The following is a 20884-nucleotide window of genomic DNA, read 5'->3' on the forward strand; positions in this document are numbered from 1 at the left end:
CTAAAAAGGTATTAAAAACACTAAGGGACCATGGATCTTACCCTCCCTTATGCTCAAGGTTAAGAAAGTTTGAATCTTGGAGACCAACTTGAAGAATCTAGGATTGCCCAAAAGTTGGCTTGAAGAAGAAGCTAACAAATTTTCTAGAGAGAAGGTGGAGCTTTTGTGTGTAGGGTGTTAGGGAAATGAAATGAAGAATGACTCTAGGTTAGCTTGTGACACAAACATAAGGTGAAAAGTCTTCTTTACCCTTAATAAAGTGGGAAGTGTAAGGATACAAGGGAACAATTCATAAAGCTTAGAGTACCACCCATTGACTTGGATTGACTAGTCAATTTCTAGTCCCCCGACTATTGAATTTTCAGGATTAAAGGAATAAATTATCAATTAAGCTAGGATTAATTATCTAATTAATCCTTAAATAGATTTTGGATTTACGGGGTGTCACATAAAAGAAAAACAAACACAAGAAAAAACTCAATCAAACACAAACAATATCTCACGTTAACAACACTTAGCTAGCACCTATTGCCATCACCAACAACGACGCCATTTTGATGTTTTTCCTTTTACGTGTATTCGGTCGTTTGCATTCGAAAATGCTTTTTACGCTGCACGACAATCAAAGGTTTTGGGATGACTCCCGGATTTTATCGTTCTCGAGGAATGGCCGTTCGGAGAAGCTTAGTGTTGACAATAGTAAGAAGGAAATTTGCATTTGATTGAGGAAATGTCACACATTAAATTTGGAGTCGTGTAGGTTTCAAACAACAAACAATGAAAATTGAAATAACAAGTAAAGGAAATAGGGGATGAATTGCTTAGTGATGATCATGATGCACCTAGGATCATTTGACATGGGGAATAGAACATTGCATATGCTAAGTCTAGGGAGGAAGCTATTCTCCTTTCGTCTTTCAACTACTAGGATTTGCCTAAGAGACACTAGAAATCCCCATGTCGGGCTCTTAGAGTCTCCTAAACATTCCTCGAACACCTTGCCTACACTACCTCTCCAACCCAACCCTATAGGGTTATGAGTTTAGAAAATGTCAAGGATAGAAGCTCTGAGTGATCTAGCAATCTCTTGCCTAGATCACTTGCTTAGCACAACCCTAGGATGTGGCCTAGCTCCATAGGATGCTTACAAATCAAACCCTAACAACAAGACTTTAAGCATAGCAAGTATTCAATCCCCAATTCAAGAATTAAGTCACATAGGCATCATAATCCATCACTTCACAATTCAATCCCTAACTAATATAGCCAAGCATAGAAATTAACATTGAAAGCATGAAATCAAACATATTAAAGCAATAGAAATGTAGAAATAGAAGTATATCAATGTAGATTACAAGCTTTGCTAAGATCTCTTGATTAAGGGATTGTCAATCTCCTTCTTCAATTGATTTTCAAAAGAAATCCTAAAGAGTTATCTAAAATCTAGAGGTTTTTGGTGTTTCTCTCTCTAAACTACTACATACTAATATGAAAATATGAAAGTTCTCTCTCTACAATCTAACTCTCTCTTGAGAAAATGAATCTACAAGACATAAATAGCCTCCCCTTCACTAATTCCACAGGAATTCGCGATGAATACACAACGCACGTCACAACGTGCATTGTCTAGTTAAGTTCTCAATCTACGAATCTCGCAATGTCCGTTGTGCCGTTCGTGGAACTCTCTGTTTCTCCACAACGCATGTCACAACGTGCGTTGTGCCTCTTTGTGGAACTTTCTGTTTTTCACAACGGATGCCACAACGTGCGTTGTGCCTCCTGTCTTGGCCTCGCTTGTCTCCTTTTCCCGCTTTGTTCTGGCCTATGCCACTTTGCCTTGTTTTTAGGTAAATTATCCTACAAAAACATAAAATACAAATGTGGTAACATTTTATAACATAATGCACAATCATAGCTTAAATGGCCTAAACATGGTACACAAAGGATCATAATTAGCTCAAAATACTCCTAAATGAGACCCTAAAACTAGGTGTCTTTGACACTTATCACTTACCTTCAAATTTATTAATTTATTATATTCACTACATTGTCCATTGTCTTCTTTTTACATTATCTTGTAATTAAATATCAAGGTTATAATACAAAACATGTTATATATATTTATTTACCAAGTATTTTATACTAATATAATAAATATTAATATTTTGTTCATACTTTCACATGATAACCTACGACACACATCTCATAACACATGAAACATGTAGGGGAAAAACTACCACTACTAAATATCAATAGGTGTTTGTAAGATAAAGAGTTGGTGTTACAACTAAAATCTCAGTCATATACACAGAAAGGAAAATATGAAGCTTCCTACACCATAATCTCATTGCATGATGAATCCCTCTATGCTGCCACCAATAACCTAATTGCACATGACACACTACCAATAAAAAAATATGTAAAGAGGGGACACGTACTGAAGATGAAAACAATGACAGAGAATTATAAGAATTAGAGAAATTTAATCAAAAGTAGTATTTATTTAGATTATCACTTTAAGACTAAGTATTTAGACTAGCGTTATTACAAAGTTGCAAACATTTATTTTAGTTACAATTATAATAAATCTCTCACGCATATTATCTTGAATTTATATACTTTAAATTACCGATTTAAATAAACAAATTCAACATTTATTTACCTATGCATAAACATCTCCTATATAATATTGCATTGATATATTTGAAATACTTATTTAAAAATAATCATTGGGTATTATCGCATTCGCGCAAAGCGCGTAAAAAACTAGTAATTTAATAAGAGTAAAATCGAGTACTAATTATGTAAACCTTGATTGGGATGGAGTTCGAATCTAAGACCTTTCTTATTGAAATCAATGAGTAAGTTAACGGAGAATATAATTTTTAAGGGAATTTTGATTGTGATGGGGTTCGAACCTAAGACTTTTTATTTTTTTTATTATTTTATTGAAATCATATAATTAAAGATAAATTTAGAAATTTCAAGGAAAAATTAAAATCTGAATAATCTGAACCAATCATTTGATTTAATAATTTGGCCGACATTTTTTCTACCTATTATATGTTTAACTTCTTTTGGCTTTCATGGAAAATACTTGGTGTACTCCCATTTTAAACTCCCAACTTGTACTCCCTCTCACATGATGAAAATAACGAATCTTGGTTTGGTTTGCCACCTCAGGGAGTATAAATAAGGGAGTAGAATTTTGGAAGTCTATGTAGTAGAACTCTTTATTAGTATAGTAGATAGTAGATAGTAAATAGTAGATAGATAGATAGTAGATGTTTTAAGGAATAAGGGTCAAATAGGCCATTGAACTACACACCAAACTACAATTAGGCCATCCAACCCAAAAAAGCTACAATTAGGTCCCTGAACCGCACAAATTCAAACAATTAAACCTAAAGTGACCTGTTGACCGGGTAATTAGATGACGTGGCGGTTATCAAATTAATTTTTATTATAAAAAATTATTTTAATAATTTTTAAATAAAAAACTTAAATGAAAAAAAAAATAGGAAATCTCGCCGGCCAGCTCCTTCCCCCTCCTTCCTCTCCGATTGCTGCCTCTCTCCCTTTTTATTCATTTCCACTCCAAACTATAATGTTTATTTGCATTCGATTTCACGTCCCTGATTTGTTCTTGCCCATTTGCTAAAACCAAAAAACTTCTCTCATTTCCGGTCATCAAATCATAGCAGGAAGAAGAAGAAGAAGATGAAGAGGTTTGCTGAGATTATCGCCATTAATCCTAGTATAATGCCCAAACTTCTGAAGACTTTCCAGCATAGGTGTGCTGTTTGGTTGGTACCAATGCTACCTCGGCTACCAAACCTCTGAAGATCCCCAAACCTCGGTTTGGCTGTCATAGGTGCGCTGTTTGGTTGGTAGCCGATGAATCCGTCTCGCCGTCGAGTGAAGGAGCAAGGGTGTCAGGCGCCAATGCACCGGCATCATCGGGTGGGAGAAGATGTTGGTGGTGATGGGGATGGCGGAGAGTTTGAAGGTGGCAGCAACTTCCTCGGCGCGGGTGCAAATGCAGGAGACTTGCCTGGCGGCTGCGGAGACGACGACGGGGCAATGGAATCAAGGCCGGGAGGGATAATCAAGCTTCTAACCTGCAAAATCGATATGTGGTAGCCCTCGTGAGCCCTTAATTGCCGGTAGCCATACACGTCGACTAGAACAACGTCGTCAACCTCTTCGTCTTTTTCTCCAAGTTCATGATCATCACCTCCTCCGGCGGGTTTTTCCCGTTTTAAACAATTTCTTTTTTACATTTTTTATTTAAAAATTATTAAAATAATTTTTTAAAATAGAAAGTAATTTAGTAACCGCCATGTCATCTAATTACCTTGTCAACAAGTCATTTTAGGTTCAATTGTTTGAATTTGCACAGTTCAGGGACCCAATTGTAATTTTTTTTGAGTTGGATGGCCTAATTGTAGATTGGTGTGTAGTTCAATGGCCTATTTGATCCTTATTCCATGTTTTAATTATTTCAGGAAATTCGCATTTTGTATTCCAGCGTCTACAGTTTAGTTGTATAATTAAAACTATTTCATCAAAATTTTCATTATTTCATTTTGAGATGTACGTTCAGAATATATTCTTTTCATCGTAAAATTATGTAGTTCTGTAGTAGATTTTTATGTACTGCCAATAATATTTGTAATATTAGCAACTTAATAGAATATTTTGATAAATTTATTAAAATATTGTATGTTGTAACTCAGTATGTTACATCATTGTGAAAAGAACTATTCGAAAATGAAAGTTACGTTGTTTGTGAATCCATTATCAGTAATCCCCAATTAGGGTTTTTTGGGTAGTGGTTAGGGTTTAGGGTAGGTTTAGATATTGATATGGTGGGGCGGTTGAATTGGTGTAGTGGTGCATTATGGTGGTAAATGTTGTGAGGCGGTGTGGAAGTGGTTGTGCATTGTGGGATGGATTTGTGATAATAGCTGCGGCTTGTAGATGTAGTATTTGTGAATTGGTGTTACATTGTTAGTGCATCGTTGTTGTAGTTTTGGTGTATTATGCTATTAGTTGTGGTGCATTATACTGTCTGTTAGAAATAATTGTATAAGATTTTGATGAGTTAAAAATGTAATTTGAAAAATTTTAGTATCCTCAATTTTATTTACTATAAGCTACTTGGTACAAGTAATTTAGACCAAGGGACAAGAAAATAAATTTATTCGAGCCAAGAAAAAGAAAGAAAAATAAATTTCCTAAATTGTTATTTGGAGCAAAATGATGTGGAAATTGTTTTGTTTTGTTTTGTTTGTTTTTAGTTTTTTTTTTTTAATTTTTTTTTTTTTTTTTTTTTTTTTTAAGAAGGAGTAGCAATGCTTGTTGAAGAGATGTTCAAGTCAAAGTCAACCTTCAAGAGTAGAAGAGGTGAAGCACAAGCTTGATGAGGAGAAACATGTTAGAATCCTTTCTAGAACATTTAGGTTCCGTTTGGAATGTAGGAAAATGACTCTTGGAAAGTGTTTTCTGAAAAAATGAGTCATTTTTCAAAAAACATTTTCTTTTATGGTGTTTGGCTATACAACAGAAAATTGTCTTTGTGTGTTTTGTTCATTTTCCATAAAATGAGCAGGAAAATGAACATAATTGTATACTTTAGCATTTTAATTGTTTGATACTTTTGATAAAATCCTTCTATGAATAGCACTCATTAAGCCTTGTGGATAATTTTGAATGTGTGTGTGTGTGTGTGTGTGTGTGTGTATATAGGGACGCACTCAGGTGCGAATAAGTGTCCAGGAAGGAAATGCGAACGAATCAGCGCGTGACACGTGTCCAGATCTAATAACTTAAAAAAAAACGCGGTGGCATTTTCGTAAATAATTGAACATCGAAGTGCAAGTAAAATCTCTTATAAGTGCACCTATTTTCACCTATAAGTGCATGTAATTTTGCCTTGTTAGCATTCACTTTCCGCAACCATTCATGCACCTGGGTGTGCTTATAACTATATGTGCAACTATTTATAACTATAGGTGCAACTACTTATAACTATATGTGCACCTACTTTCACCTATAAGTGCATGTAATTTTGTCTTGTTAACATTCATTGATCTGAGTTCAGCGGGTAGTAATACTCCTGAAAACCACTCGCAAACATTCATACACCTAGATGCAACTATTTAGACCTATGTGTGCAACTACTTAGAACTATAGGTGCAACTACTTAGAACTATAAGTGCAACTAAGTATTGATGCTCAGTGTAAATTTTTACTTGCACCTATAATACATTTTACATGCACTTGTAATACATTTTACTTGCACTTCGATGTTCAATTATTTACGAAAATGCCACTGCGTTTTTTAAAAAAATCAGTGTTTCTCATCCATTAGATCTGGACACGTGGACGAACAGAATCCATTCCTATTTCGCGCCTGGGCGAGCCGTTCGCACCCGAGTGCAACTATATATATATATATATATATATATATATATATATATATATATATATATATATATATATATATATATATATATATATATATATATATATATATATATATAGAGGTGCGGTTTCCACTCACAGGTGCGATTGTGGGATTGCCTGTGTGTCGTTGATCTTAAATGCATCCAATTATCTCAGCCGTTGATCTTAAAAATGTAAGGGCGGTGATTTTGATTCAATTTCGCGCACTGAGGGTTAAATTAGTAAAAAAAAAATAAATCTTCGTACTCTCATCTTCTCCACTACGTTTTCTTCTGCATTCTCTCTCTCTCTCTCGCATTTCGCACGTTATTCTACCCTCTCTGTGCTTTTCAATGCTTGCCCGTCAGTCGTAGTCTAGAAGAAGAAAAATTACACTAGGTTTTGTGTTTACTCTTTTGCTGGTATCTCTCTATGTGGATTTTCCATTTGATTATCAAGAAATTTTATTCGGAGCGAAGAATTTCATCTATTCATTTATGGCGTCTGAACAAAATGTACCCCAACTGGAGCAATCTCAGCAATCGACGGCGACTGTACAAGGTAAATTTCATCTATTCATCCAAATATCGTGCTATTGTTATGGTACTTTAAATCAACGCACCTTATTATTTAAATGTACGCACCTTAGGAAATGATTATACACACCTTAGGGTTTGAATTCACGCACCAGATGCTTGATAATTTTAATTCAAATTGATGCAACTTAGGGTTTAAATTCATGCACCTTATTGTTTAAATGCACGCACCTTAAACACTGAATTTACATACCTTGAACCCTAATTTCACGCACCTAAGTATTGGGAGTTGTAATTTCACATTGACGCAACTTATGTGTTAATATCATGCACCTTAAGTACTAATTATACGCACCTTAAGGCCTGTCTTCATGCACCTGAGACTTATCAGTTGTAATTCACATTGACACACCTTATGTGTTAATATCACACACATTAAGTACTAATTATACGCACCTTAAGGTTTGCATTCACGCACCTAAGGCTTATCAGTTGTAATTCACAGTGATGCATCCTAAGTTTTAAAACCACGCACCTTAAGTAATGAATGTACACACATTAAGTATTAAATTCAAGCACCTTAATGCTTGGAAGTTAACTATTTTTCTTATGCAATCTATACTCAAATTAATGCACATTAAGCTTTTAATCTTTGTAGTTTACAAGTGGTTCATTGTCATTGTATTTGTTTATAACTATAGGTTCCCATCACAAAAGGTCTAGGAAATTAGATTTGGTCCCTCTTGAAGTTCAAGAGGTCCTAGTGAGGTTGCAGTTCAAGGTCGAAGGGGTAAAAAGAAACAACAAATTGTTCTTACTTATATTCTGATGGTTTCTAGGGCCTCAATGAATCAAATTCTTGATGCCATTAAATTTTTTGATCAGGCTCAATGAGATGCTGTTACTGAGATTGGGTTTGGAAGCTTTTTGAATTTTCAGATTACACTATTGCCCACACGGTTATCCTATTGGCTGCTTAGGAATTACAACTCTATGAATGGTACGTTGACGTTGAGGGATGGGAGTAGGTTGGATGTAACTGAAGATGACGTAGAAGCTGTTATAGGCCTTCATCGGGGAACAGTTCAGATCAAACTAGCGCAGATATAATTCAGTTTATATATTTAGTTTTTTTTTTTTAATATTTAAGCATTGATATAATTCATACATATAAATAAAGGTAAAATCTTATCTGAGACCATCTTACGCCTGTCAATCTGTGAAACGGGTCGGATCTTTGATTATTGAGGTCAAAGATCCGACTCATTAATCAAAGATCCGACCCATCTCACGGATTGAGACAGTGAGACGGTCTCACCAAGTATTACCTATAAATAAATAAATAAATTATATATATATATATATATATATATATATATATATATATATATATATATATATATATATATATATATATATATATATATATGTGTGTGTGTGTGTGTGTGTGTGTGTGTGTGTGTGTGTGTGTGTGTGTGTGTGTGTGTGTGTGTGTGTGTGTGTGTGGAAGGGATCAGGTGCAAGAATAGCTTCCCGTGCGGTTGGATGCACATTAAGCATTAAACTGACGCACTTTAAGTACACAACACACACACATTAAGAACACAAACAAAACACCTTATGAACACAAATCACACACCTTAAGAACACCAACCACGCACCATAAGCACATAACAAAGCACTTTAAGAGCACAAATCACACACCTAAGGTTTTAAAAATGGTTCACTTTATATTTCACATAACTGACGCACCTTAAGCATACAAATCATGCATCTTAAGATAAAAACAATGCACATTAAGAAGGAAACTCATGCACCTAAGTTTCAGCAACTACTCACATTAAGCACAAACCCACGCACCTTAAGCACAAAACCCACGCACCTTAAGCACAAAACTCACGCACCTTAAGCACAAAACTCACGCACCATAAGCATAAAACTCACGCACCTTAAGTTTCTACAACTACTATCATTAAGTACACAACCCCACGTACCTTAAGCACAAATCTCACGCACCTTAAGCACAAACCCACGCACCTTATGTACAAAACTCACGCACCTTACTCACAAAACTCATGCACCTTACATTTGACCTAAATGTAAAAAATTACCAAAATGCCATCACGTTTTTATTTAATTTTGATAATCGAAACGTTGATTTAAGCAAAATCAATGGTTCTCCTTTCACCGCACAACCACACCTGGCACCCTCAACCGCACAGGAACCCCTTTATATATATATATATATATATATATATATATATATATATATATATATATATATATATATATATATATATATATATATATTATTAAGGACATTATAGTAAATTGATCCAAGTATCAAGTTGTTCTTTCATATCGGAGGTTGTGGGTTCGAGGCTTAGTGGAGGCGATATTGACTCTTTGTGCTTCAATTGGTTAAGAAAGTAGTTACGAACAGATACTACATTGTAATAGAGCCAGTAGTACTCCAAAAAAAAAATTGTAAATTGATCCATATAACCTAAAGTACAATCCTTAACCAAACAAGGTAATAGTATATTCCACCATTCAAACCAAACACATATGGTAATCTTACATTTCTAAAATCTCACATTACTTTCCTGGAGGTAATCCTACTACCCGGGGTAATCCAAGATTCCGTGAACCAAACGTCCCCTTAAGGTTTTATTTTATGCAGTTAAGGCTTTGGCAGTTTACATTCAAATAAATGCACCTTAAACATTGAAAGTACACACCGTAAACACCAACCCCAGTCATATTAAAGTTTAAATTTAGGCAATTAATATTTTTTAGCCTAAATCAGTGAATACGCAAATCCACGCACCCTAATAGCTCTGTAGCTGAATTTCTTTATATTTTTTGTCTAAGTCAGTGAATAAACATACTGACGCACCTTAAGTTTAAAAACCACGCACCTTAAACACTAAATGAACACACCTTATGGTTTAAATTTAGGCAATTAATAATTTTTGGCCTAAATCAGTGAATACGCAAATCCACGCACCTTAAGGACTAAATGCACACACCTTAATAGCTTTGCAGTTGAATTTTTTTTATATTTTTTTGTCTAAGTTAATGAATACACATATTGGCGCACCTTAAGTTTATAAACCGCGTACCTTAAAGTGTTAGCGCACCTTATGCTTCCAGACCACGCACCTTGTGTTAATTTGTGCACCTTAAAGAGTAAATCGACGCACCTTAATGCTTTGACATTTGTAACCTTTTTTCTTTTTGTTACATGTCATTGAATACAGAAATTAACGTGCCTTAATGCCTTAAACCACTAATTTAAAAGTATTAATCCACGCACCCAAATACTTGGCATTTTTTTTTTGTTACAAGTGATAAGTGCCAAATATGCTACATTTAGTGAGATATTTAGGAGGCATATTGTGCTATAATTGGAGTCCTTTGAGCCTATTACATGTTTAGAATAGCTTACTTTGATAAAAGTTAGGAGCAAGGACTAATTGTGATTGCATTTGTAGGAAATAGCAAAACATTGTCAATTACACGACATTCCGGCGACAATTCGGTAATTGGAGCATATCTTGAGCTACGAGTGTCCAAGTGAGGTGGTTCGAGTGGCTATGGTTCAACAACTTCAAGGGCTAGAACTCTGCTGAAGACAAGAAGAGCAAATTCCCACGCATGCGCTCCCACGCGCGTTGGAACATTCGTTGATCGGGGGCAGAAAGTTCAACGCTCCCACCGCACGTTGATCGGGGGCAGAAGGTGCGTGGGACTGGCACAACACGGAAATGACAGTTTTAGCCTATTTAAAGGGCTTGTTGTGGGATCACTTCATAATCTATCATTTTCCCTCTTTTGAAATCAGATCATAGCACTCTTAGTTAGTGTTTTTTAACTTAGGTTCACATTTCCTCTATAGCACAACTCATTGAGCAACATTTCTACAAGGATTGGATCTCACATTGATTGAAGATTTGGTAACATTCTCTTTCTTAGCTTTCAATTCTATATTTGTATCTTCAATTTGTGTTTTCAATCTATTAATGATAATGAGTGGCTAGACTTTTAGGATTTGGATTGGAATTGATTTATGATTGTATATTCATGCTTTGTATAGATTAGATGATGAGATTTGATGTATGGCTTGACTTTGAATGTCTATGTTATAGAGGTGTGCATATAGATCCTCTCTTCATTGTAGGATCCCAATTAGAGAGGTGTGTGAGAGTGGGAAAGTGGTAAGAGATTGCACTTTCCTTAGTCTTACCCTTGCAATCTCCGTTCTATGATTCGAGTGGGCTAGGTCCAGGAGGAGAAGGTAGACCGCTAACCAAGTGTTTGGTGAAATGCTTCACCGGACTTAAGGAGAAGGTAGACCGCCATAGTTCTCCCTTAGGTTAGGTTTGCCTTGCATCATCTCTTGTCCACTTGAGACCAATGAATGCATGATCACGAATCCTTTCCATCCAAATCCCCCGTTTTACATACTTGCTTATTTCTTTTATTTCCTTGCCTTACATGCTTGTACACATGTTCCCTACTCTTCCCTTGCATCTAGTCTACTCTTGTTGATCCATTGTGACAAATGATTGTCTTGCATTTTTCTTACTCCGATTTGCCATCCTTGAGTTCGACACTCAGGGGTTCCATATCCTCGTTTACACTTTCCCATCCATCCCACTAAACTAACAAACATCAAAATGGCGTCGTTGCCGGGGATGGCAATAGGTTCTAAGTAAAGTGTGTTTACTATGACAATCTAGGAGTGTATCAATAGGAGTTCTAGGTTGACCGTTTTCTTTATTATTAGCTTTACATGCGTTTATGCCATTGTGTTCAATTGTGTTATCTTGTGAATCGACATTGTTGTTTATTTCACCATTCCATTGTGTTGCCTTGTAATTCCATATTTGATTTTATCTTATTTGCACATTGTGTGCTTTACTCCTCTTCTTGAATATGAAATTGAAATTGCAATTGAGCTAACTTGCAACTACTTTTAGTTGCAAAATCTTTCTCTTCTCTTTGAGCTTTTAATGCTAGATTGATTTTTGAAGGATGACGTATCACATTGTTATGGTTTCTATGAAGATCCTTATGAACCTTCCCAACATTTCCATTATCCCCACCAAATACATATCCCACCACCACCCCAACCATATGCATACTCTTACAATCCCCACCATCAAAACCACTATTACACTCCATCACCACAAGGACCATACTCTCAAAATGCCTACTCTTAAAATTCTCATGAAGCTTACAATTTTCAATCCAATACCTCTGCCGAACCCCTATTTTTTTTGGCAAATAGCCCCTTAAAAATTTTAAAAATTAATTTTTTTTAAAACAAATCGGGCACTAGCGCCCTTTTCAATACTGGTTACAAGTCATTGAATACACAAAATAACGCACACCTTATTGACTAAAACCACGCACCTTAAAGTCTAAACTAACGCACCCAAAGACTTTAGCACAAGAACTTTTTTAAATGTGTTTAAATGTGTTTAAATGTGTATTAGCGAACCTTACACTTCCAAAACACGTGATCCATTCAATCAACCTTTATTTCAGAGCATTCATTGCGTATTGGAATTAAGGAAAAGGACAAGCATTGAATCGTCTCTTCAATGTCATTAGTATTTATTTCATGTGAATCAAGTACATTCTTCCACCTATAAATTGGGAGTTAAGCTAACCTAATTTGTGTGAAGTTGTCTTTGATTCTTCTTGTAGGTAACAATGGATTCAAGGAAGAAATCTGGAAAAAGCACGGAGAGACGCTTTTCAAAGCGCCTGGCTGAACAGGCAAGACAGGAGAAACTAAGGGCGAGACGTGCAGCTCATGGAGTTCATTTAGTTGGGGGCACTTCCAATGATCCTCTCAGTCTATCTCCTAGAGAAGAAGAGATACAACCACCACCTCCGACCATGGAAGAGTCGTACGAGTGGAGCGTTCATTTGTCGCCTCCACGCGAACCTGGATTTATTTACTACTAATTTGAGGGAGATGAAAGACAATCCCTCAGTGAGCTGTAACACCCCCTATAGGGACCAGCACAACAAGTTGTACCACCACAACATGTTCCACCACCGCATCAAGCGCGAAACAATTCCTACATCGAGCAACTACATGAATTACTTGAGGTTGTATGATGGTATTGTGGATTCTACGGAGGAATTCTCACCGCCGCCAGGATGGGGTCTTGTTGTCAGCAAGCGCATTGGATAACCTAAGAAGGTGTGGTGATTATTTTAAAGCTGTTGGCGTACTGTCTCTAGTTGTTTTATTGAATAAAAATTGAATTGTTAGTGTCTTAATTGTTCAAAAACCCCAACTTATAATTGGAAATATTATTATGGCATACTAAGATAGGATTAGCTTAGTGTCAGTTTTGTTCTACAGAGGACTGATCAATCAGGCACAAAAACAGAAGGACTGACACTGAAGATCTGTTTTAGGAAGCTGATTTCTTAAAAGCTGTACGCGGTTTTACAGAAGACAGATTTGGAAAGAAGATCAGCGTATCTGCTTTGGAAAGGTATGGACCGAATCTTTAAGATTACATTCTTCAAATATTGTCCTACCATCTACAATCGAAGACATCTATGGAAGGAGTGTTCTATCGACGGATCTATAAGTATCCTCATTCGAAGAGAATTAGGGTTACGCCTTACGCAAGAAGAAACACTCCATATCAGCTTTATGAGAGTAGATCTTTGATTATCTTGCCTCTTCTCAATACAACTGTTCATGGTGATTAAGATGACGAACTTGAGAAGAATCACTGCTGCTTAAACGAAAGGACACTGTGATCACACTGTTGTGGGAACAACTGTAAAGAGCGTCATTGAAGTGGACTGCATCAGAGTGGGCTCTCCAAGTGAAGGGATTTCATTGGACTTTTGTATGCATGGCTCTCCACCTTCAACAATCCACTAAACCTGTGTAGACTGGGTATGTACCTTGTGTGGGGCACTTGGGTAAGATTATCTTATATCTACCTTTGTACATTGGATTATGATTTAGTGGATTAGACGCCTATGTGATCGTCCCCCAGACGTAGATACACACTGTATCGAACTGGGTAAACATTCTGTGTCTTTGGCTTTGTGCTATTATCTTTTCCTTAATTTTCTGTATGGTTTGTTATTACTGACTAACTTCATCGCTGAATCAATCGGTCCATTTCGTCAGTTGATTAATCCAGTTAATCTGTTTAAAAAGAGGAAATGCAAAATTACATGTGGTATCAGAGCTTTTAAGTCTACATAGTGGCTTGATCCATACGGGTTGTTTTAGTTTTGCATTGTTCTTTGTATTTTGGAAGTGCCTCTGTGTGTGTTCGTTGGCTGGTTGTTTTTGGTTCAGGATGGATGCAAATATGAAACCACCAGAACTAGATGGTCACAACTACTCATTCTGGAAGGCTTGCATGGAGATATATCTCCAAGCACAAGGTACCAGGGTTATCGTACTGTTCTAAATGGGTGGAGCCGTCCAACTGTTCAGAATGCGGATGGAACCACTGGAGATAAGCCCATGGAGACTTGGACAGATGATGAAATGAATGCCTCTGATCTGAACAATAAAGCTTTGAACTCGATTGTAGGATCTCTGCATGAATCTGTTTTTACTCTTGTCACCGGGGTAAAAGAAGCTAAATGTGTATGGGAAATTCTTGAAACCAGATTTGAGGGAACTAGTGATGTCAAGCAGTCAAAGCTACAAATGGTACTATCAGAATTCGAAGCCCTTAGAATGAATGAAGAGGAAACCATTTCGACCTTTCACAGTAGGGTTCAGAATCTGAGGAATAGAGCCTCAATTCTTGGTGAACCGTTCACTGATGAGAGAGTAGTCAAAAAGATCCTTCGATCTTTGCCTAAACGCTTCCGGATGAAAGTAACTGCTATTCAGGAACACACAGGTTGGGAAAAGAAGACTGTTGGAGAACTTATGGGAAGTTTACACACATATGAACTAGAAGTGCTTGCTGATGATGATCTTGCAAGCAATAGAAAAGGAAAGTCAGTGGCTTTTGTGGCTGAGGCTGATCGAGAATTTGACACAGACGACATAGATGATGAAACCTTGGCACTTCTAACCAAAAATTTCAAGAAAATATTAAAAGGTTTCAACAGAAAGAGTCAAGGTCAGTCCACCAGGACCCAATACAAAGGAAATAACTCCTCATATTACAAAGCCGAAACAACTCCTTTTTCATAGAACAATCAATCTCAGACTGGTCGAACAAGACAGAACAGAAACAGTTCAACAGATACAGGGAAGTCCCTCAACCGGTCAGTGCAGTGTATAGAATGTGAAGGGTATGGACACATACAGGCTGAATGTGCAACGTATCTCAAGAGGAAAAAGATGGAAACCAATCAGATGAAGAATCTTACATATCAACTGATGATTTTGAAGAGGGCCATACTCAACTTGAAATAGAATTTGCTAAACTTGTTACAAGCTGGGAACAACTAGTGAAAGTCAATAAAAATCTGAATGACGAGCTGAAACAAAGGGATGATCTTCTAAAAAAACTGAATACAGACCTTATCATAAAAGAAGATCTCATCACTCAGATAAGATCCCGAGAAGGAAAACTGATAAAGGAATTGGAAGGTCTGAAGAAAAATATCCAGATGATGGACACCACATCAACCTTAGACAAGATTCTAGACTCAGGCAGAAATCCTAATGATAAAAAAAGGTCTAGGATTTGAACGAGGTGAATCTTCGAATAATGCACCTATGTTTGTCAAAGACGGTATGTTTAAGGCCACAGCAGTTCACAGTTTTGAACAACGACAGTCAGCTCGGTCAGTGTAGAAAATTGACAAGAGAAGGAGATATGACCAGACTGCAGATACGGACCTTGCCAAAGTAACTCATCAATCTCATTATTCAAGGTTCAAAAATAAGTTTGTCAGAGTTAGACAATACACTCCCATTTGCCACTACTGTCAAACAAAAGGTCATACTCGGCCTGAGTGTTATTTTTTCTACAGAGATCAAAGGAAGGAAAAATATCAGAACAAGACTATTACACCGTTCACTAGACAGGTTTGGGTCAGAAAGTCAGAAGTTATATGCTACCCCACTATAGTTCTGACTGCGTCTACAACTGAAGCTAGATGATATTTCGACAGTGGCTGTTCTAGACATATGACTGGAAATGTAAAGTGTCTCATGGCTGTTCAACCAAGCAATGGATCTGTAACATATGGCGATGGACAAAAAGGGAAAATAGTTGGGAAAGGTACCCTGAATGTACCAGGTTTGCCTCAATTAGAAGAAGTTCTGTTAGTCAGTGGGTTGAAAGCTAATTTGATTAGCATCAGTCAGTTGTGTGATCAAAATTGGAATGTGTGCTTTGATCGTAACTTCTGCAAAGTTAGTGACAAAGCAAATCAACTTGTTATGGAAGGAACCCGATCCTCAGACAATTGTTATGTTTTGGCTAATGAAACTGCATGCTACCTATCTAAATCTGATGAATCAAAACTCTTGCATAGACGACTGGGTCACGTAAACTTTAGAGATATGGATAAGCTGATCAAACTGGAAGCTGTGAGAGGTGTACCAAAGATCAGAATAGATATGGAAAGGGTTTGTGGAGCATGTGCCATTGGGGAACAAATCAGAACACCACACAAAGCAATAAGAGGTATCACCACTGAGAAGTGTCTAGATCTTGTTCACATAGACCTCATGGGGCCAACACAGACTGAAAGCATTGGGGGAAAGAAATACATATTTGTGTGTGTAGATGATTTCTCTCGATACAGCTGGGTATACTTTCTAAGAGAAAAATCAGAAGCATTCAAGGCCTTTAAAACTCTGTGCATAAGGGTTCAGAAGGAAAAGAATGAGTCTATAATAAAAGTTCAGAGACTGAGAAGTGATCATGGAAAAGAATTTGAGAATTCACTATATTCAGACTTCTTCTCCGAACACGGTATATCACATGAGTTCTCAGCTCCTAGAACTGCTCAACAGAATGGTGTGGTAGAAAGAAAGAATCGAACATTACAAGAAATGGCTAGAGTTATGCTACATGCCTCTCATCTGTCGCAGCGCTTCTGGGCTGAAGCAGTACACGCAGCCTGTCATACTGTAAATAGGGTCTATCTTAGACCAGGAACGACCAAAACACCATATGAGATCTGGAAGGGAAAGAAGCCAAACCTGAAGTATTTTCATGTGTTCGGGACAAAGTGTTATGTGCTGTCTGATAGAGAACAAAGAGGGATGTTTGAACCTAAGAGTGATGAGAGCATCTTCCTTGGATACTCTCCAAACAGTCGTGCCTACAGAGTCTACAACAAGAGAACTCAATCTGTGATGGAATCAGTAAATGTGGCGCAACCTAAGGGATTTGAAGATCCAGAACATCCATTGCATGTCTACAAGCTTAGAAAGGCTCTCTATGGTCTTAAACAAGCCCCACGGGCATGGTATGAACAACTGACCCAGTATCTGCTGCAGCATGGTTATAAACGAGGGAGTGTTGACAAAACTTTATTCGTGAAAACTACTGGAAGTCATGTCACCATTGCTCAAATCTATGTAGATGACATTGTGTTTGGATCAACTCTACAGAAATACACAGATGAGTTAGTAAAATTTATGAAGGAAGAATTTGAGATGTCAATGGTTGGTCAACTGACATACTTCCTAGGACTGCAAGTTAAGCAAAGCTCTGAAGGGTACTTTATCTCACAAGAGAAATATGCTAAGAATTTAGTCAAGAAGTTTGATTTGGAATCATGTAAACCATCCAGGACACCGATCTCCACCTCCACAAAAGTATCCAAAGATGACACTAGTGTATCAGTAGATAACACAGTCTACCGAAGCCTGATAGGAAGTCTGTTGTACTTGACGGCCAGTCGACCAGACATAATGTTTAGTGTTGGAATATGTGCAAGGTATCAATCTGATCCAAAGGAATCACACCTCATAGCTGCTAAACGGATTCTGAAATATATAAAAGGAACGATTCAGTATGGTCTATGGTACTCCAAGGACAGTGAACTGAGTCTGATTGCATACTGTGATGCTGACTGGGCAGGGAACATTGATGACCGTAAGAGTACATCTGGTGGTTGCTTCTTCGTTGGTAAGAACTTGGTGTCATGCCTGAGTAAGAAACAGAACTCAATTTCCTTAAGTACTGCAGAGGCAGAATACATAGCTGCTGGTGGATGCTGTACTCAGCTAGTATGGATGAAACAGATGTTATTAGACTATGGTCTTACTCAAGGAATTATGCCACTCTATTGTGACAATGTCAGTGCTATTAATATCTCAAAGAATCCAGTTCAACACTCCAGGACGAAGCATATTGATATAAGGCATCACTACATCAGAGATCTGGTAGAACCAAAGGAGATTGAGTTGGAATATGTTCAAACAGAGAAACAGTTGGCTGATATCCTGACTAAGCCCCTAGACGCAAACCGGTTTGAGATTCTCAAATCTGCACTGGGAATCTGCAGAATTGACTAATAGGGCAGATCGTCACTCAGAAGGAGAGTACAAGGTTTACGTATTCTAGTCAAATTTCAGTTTTGACTTCCTTTTAAACTCCCTTCATTTTTGTTAAGAAAATATCTTAACCTAATTTACCATAAAAGTAATTAGGCTATTTCAATTTTCAAATTTCCTTGGCATCCGTTTCTTGCCTAAAAAGAAGGCATACCGTTGTGTCAATCACATCGCCTCTGCATGATTTTTGACAAGCCGCATTGATTAGGGTTCATCACCCTTGCGTCTATTGGTTATCGGGCCAATCTTGAATAGAAGAAAAAAATCTCTAAGATTATCTCTGCACTCAGTTTTCTCTCTCTCTGCATCTCTGCTTAGCTTGAATTCTCTCTTCTGCTAACAAGCATCTCTAATGGCGGACCCTGTAAGAAATATCATCATCAAACTTGGAAGCAAGATGCACTCTCCAGAAGTGGCCTTTAAACATATTCAGACACTATTGCAGTTTGCAATGAAGAAGAAACTCAAGCTTGACCCTCTTCTCCGCGATGAAATCATTGTCACAGTGCTGTCCATTACCCAGAGTTCTATGCCGACTGGTCCGACAATGACACCAGTGAACTCCTGCTGCTGGCCTCCGAGGCAGATGATGACATCTCTCCGGCATTTATTCCAGAGCCCTCAGATGGCAATCGCGCTGGGTGTTCCTTCACTATTTTTCTCAAAGAGCCCTTCAGTATGAAGAAATATCCCGCCGTCGAGCTGTTGCACAACCCCTATATCTTCAGGCTGCCTAGAATGAAGCCAGACATCGTCTTGAGTTTCTGCGTAACAGGTCAAATACTTCTGACTCCCCTATAGAAATTTCACCTGATAAATCTGAGGATCCAGTGTCTAATGCTGCCCCATCTACTGTACCTGTTGATTCTGAGAATGTGCCTGCTTTAATTTCTGTGAAATCATCTGTATCTGTTGATCCTTCGTCTATACCTTTGGGTGAGTCTGATTGTGTGAAAAGTGGAGTCTCGAATGTGTCTGATGAGAAAGAAAAACCATCTGATGAGCCCAACAATTTGAGTCTGGTTGTGTTTTCTGCTGATAATATTGGTCTGTCCCCTGCTGTAATTGCTGATGATCCGAAAGAAATCTGTCCTGCTGATCTTTCTTCTGCTGTACCGGCTGATGATTTTTCTGTTTTTCCTGCTCATGTTGAGACTGCTAATCTCTCAAGTCCCCATAAGTCTAAGAAAAAGGGTGGAATCCCAGTCTACACTTCCACATCGTTAGGTGAAAACCTGGAAGCTGGTTTACCTTCTGCTTCCATTCCACAACCATACCGAGTGATTCACCCATCTGAATCCTCGAGTGAAGATGAAAAAATACTGGCTGAAGTCTATGGAACCCAAGCTCCCACATCTCAGGTTCCAACTATTGAGGCTACTGCTCATCCTGATTCCACCACTTTCAGAATACGAGAGGTCACTAATCTCCTTGGTGGTTCATCTGCTCATGTGTCTGATTCTAGTCACTCTGTGTCTCATGTCCACTCCCCATCCAAGGAGACAAGGAAGTCGAAAAGGAAGAATGTTCCTGTGAAGGTTGTGGTTGAATCTGGTGAGGACACTGCTGATGTAGGTCAACCAGAGAAGAAAAGGAAGTCTAGTGAGCCTGCAAATCCTGAGACCAATCCCCTTGTTCAACAAGTGTTTAAGACTCTACGGTCTTCTGTTAAGCAAAAAAGTTCTGCAACAAGTGTTTAAGTCTGTGATGTTCTGCCTTTGCTGAGAGAAGTGGGTCTACTGAAGACTGTCACTGCCATCTGTCCTTATTCAAAGCTGCTCACCTACGAATTTTACTGTAATCTCAATGATGATATGGATAATGTGTCTGGAGTGCGTCCAATGCAGATTTTCATTCGTGGGAAATGGTATGTGTTTGGCCCTGACAAAATTAACGAGTACTATGGCCTGCAAGGAGTCCAAGAGGAGGCTATCACTGACTGGGATGCAGTGGCCAAAACGATCACTGGTGGACAAGCTGATGGATTGCCTACTAGTGATAAGGATACTCTACCTAGTTCTCAGCTCACCTCCAAGTATGTGATTCTTCATCGTCTTGCTCTGCATAACTAGCTCCCTTCAGCACATTTCCACACTGTCGGCAAGCAACTGGCCAGTCTCTTATTCAGAATTGGAACCAAGATGTCCTTTGATCTTGGGTCATGGATCTATTCTCATATACTCACTCTGATTCACCCGAGAGAACAAAAGGTACGACTGCCCTTTCCTAATTTGATCTTTGGAATTCTTACATCATAGGGCCTTGAGCCTATGGCGAGTGGGGTGATGATGCGTAGTATATTTGCAAACAAATAATTCTCGGAGTACGAGTTATCGATCCACAGGGAAGTGGTTGT

General features: G+C 37.8%; 1 protein-coding gene across 1 annotated transcript; it reads left to right on the plus strand.

Moving 5' to 3' along the window:
* Positions 1-18880: 18880 nt before the first annotated feature.
* On the plus strand, positions 18881-20600 carry LOC109152534. The gene is made up of 3 exons (XM_019300232.1): positions 18881-19204; positions 19266-20208; positions 20260-20600. Exons 1-3 carry the CDS (start codon positions 18881-18883, stop codon positions 20598-20600), a joined length of 1608 nt encoding a protein of 535 aa, XP_019155777.1.
* Positions 20601-20884: the final 284 nt, after the last annotated feature.

The sequence above is a fragment of the Ipomoea nil genome, unplaced genomic scaffold, assembly GCF_001879475.1.
Source record: "Ipomoea nil cultivar Tokyo-kokei standard unplaced genomic scaffold, Asagao_1.1 scaffold2426, whole genome shotgun sequence".
Lineage (NCBI taxonomy): Eukaryota > Viridiplantae > Streptophyta > Magnoliopsida > Solanales > Convolvulaceae > Ipomoea > Ipomoea nil.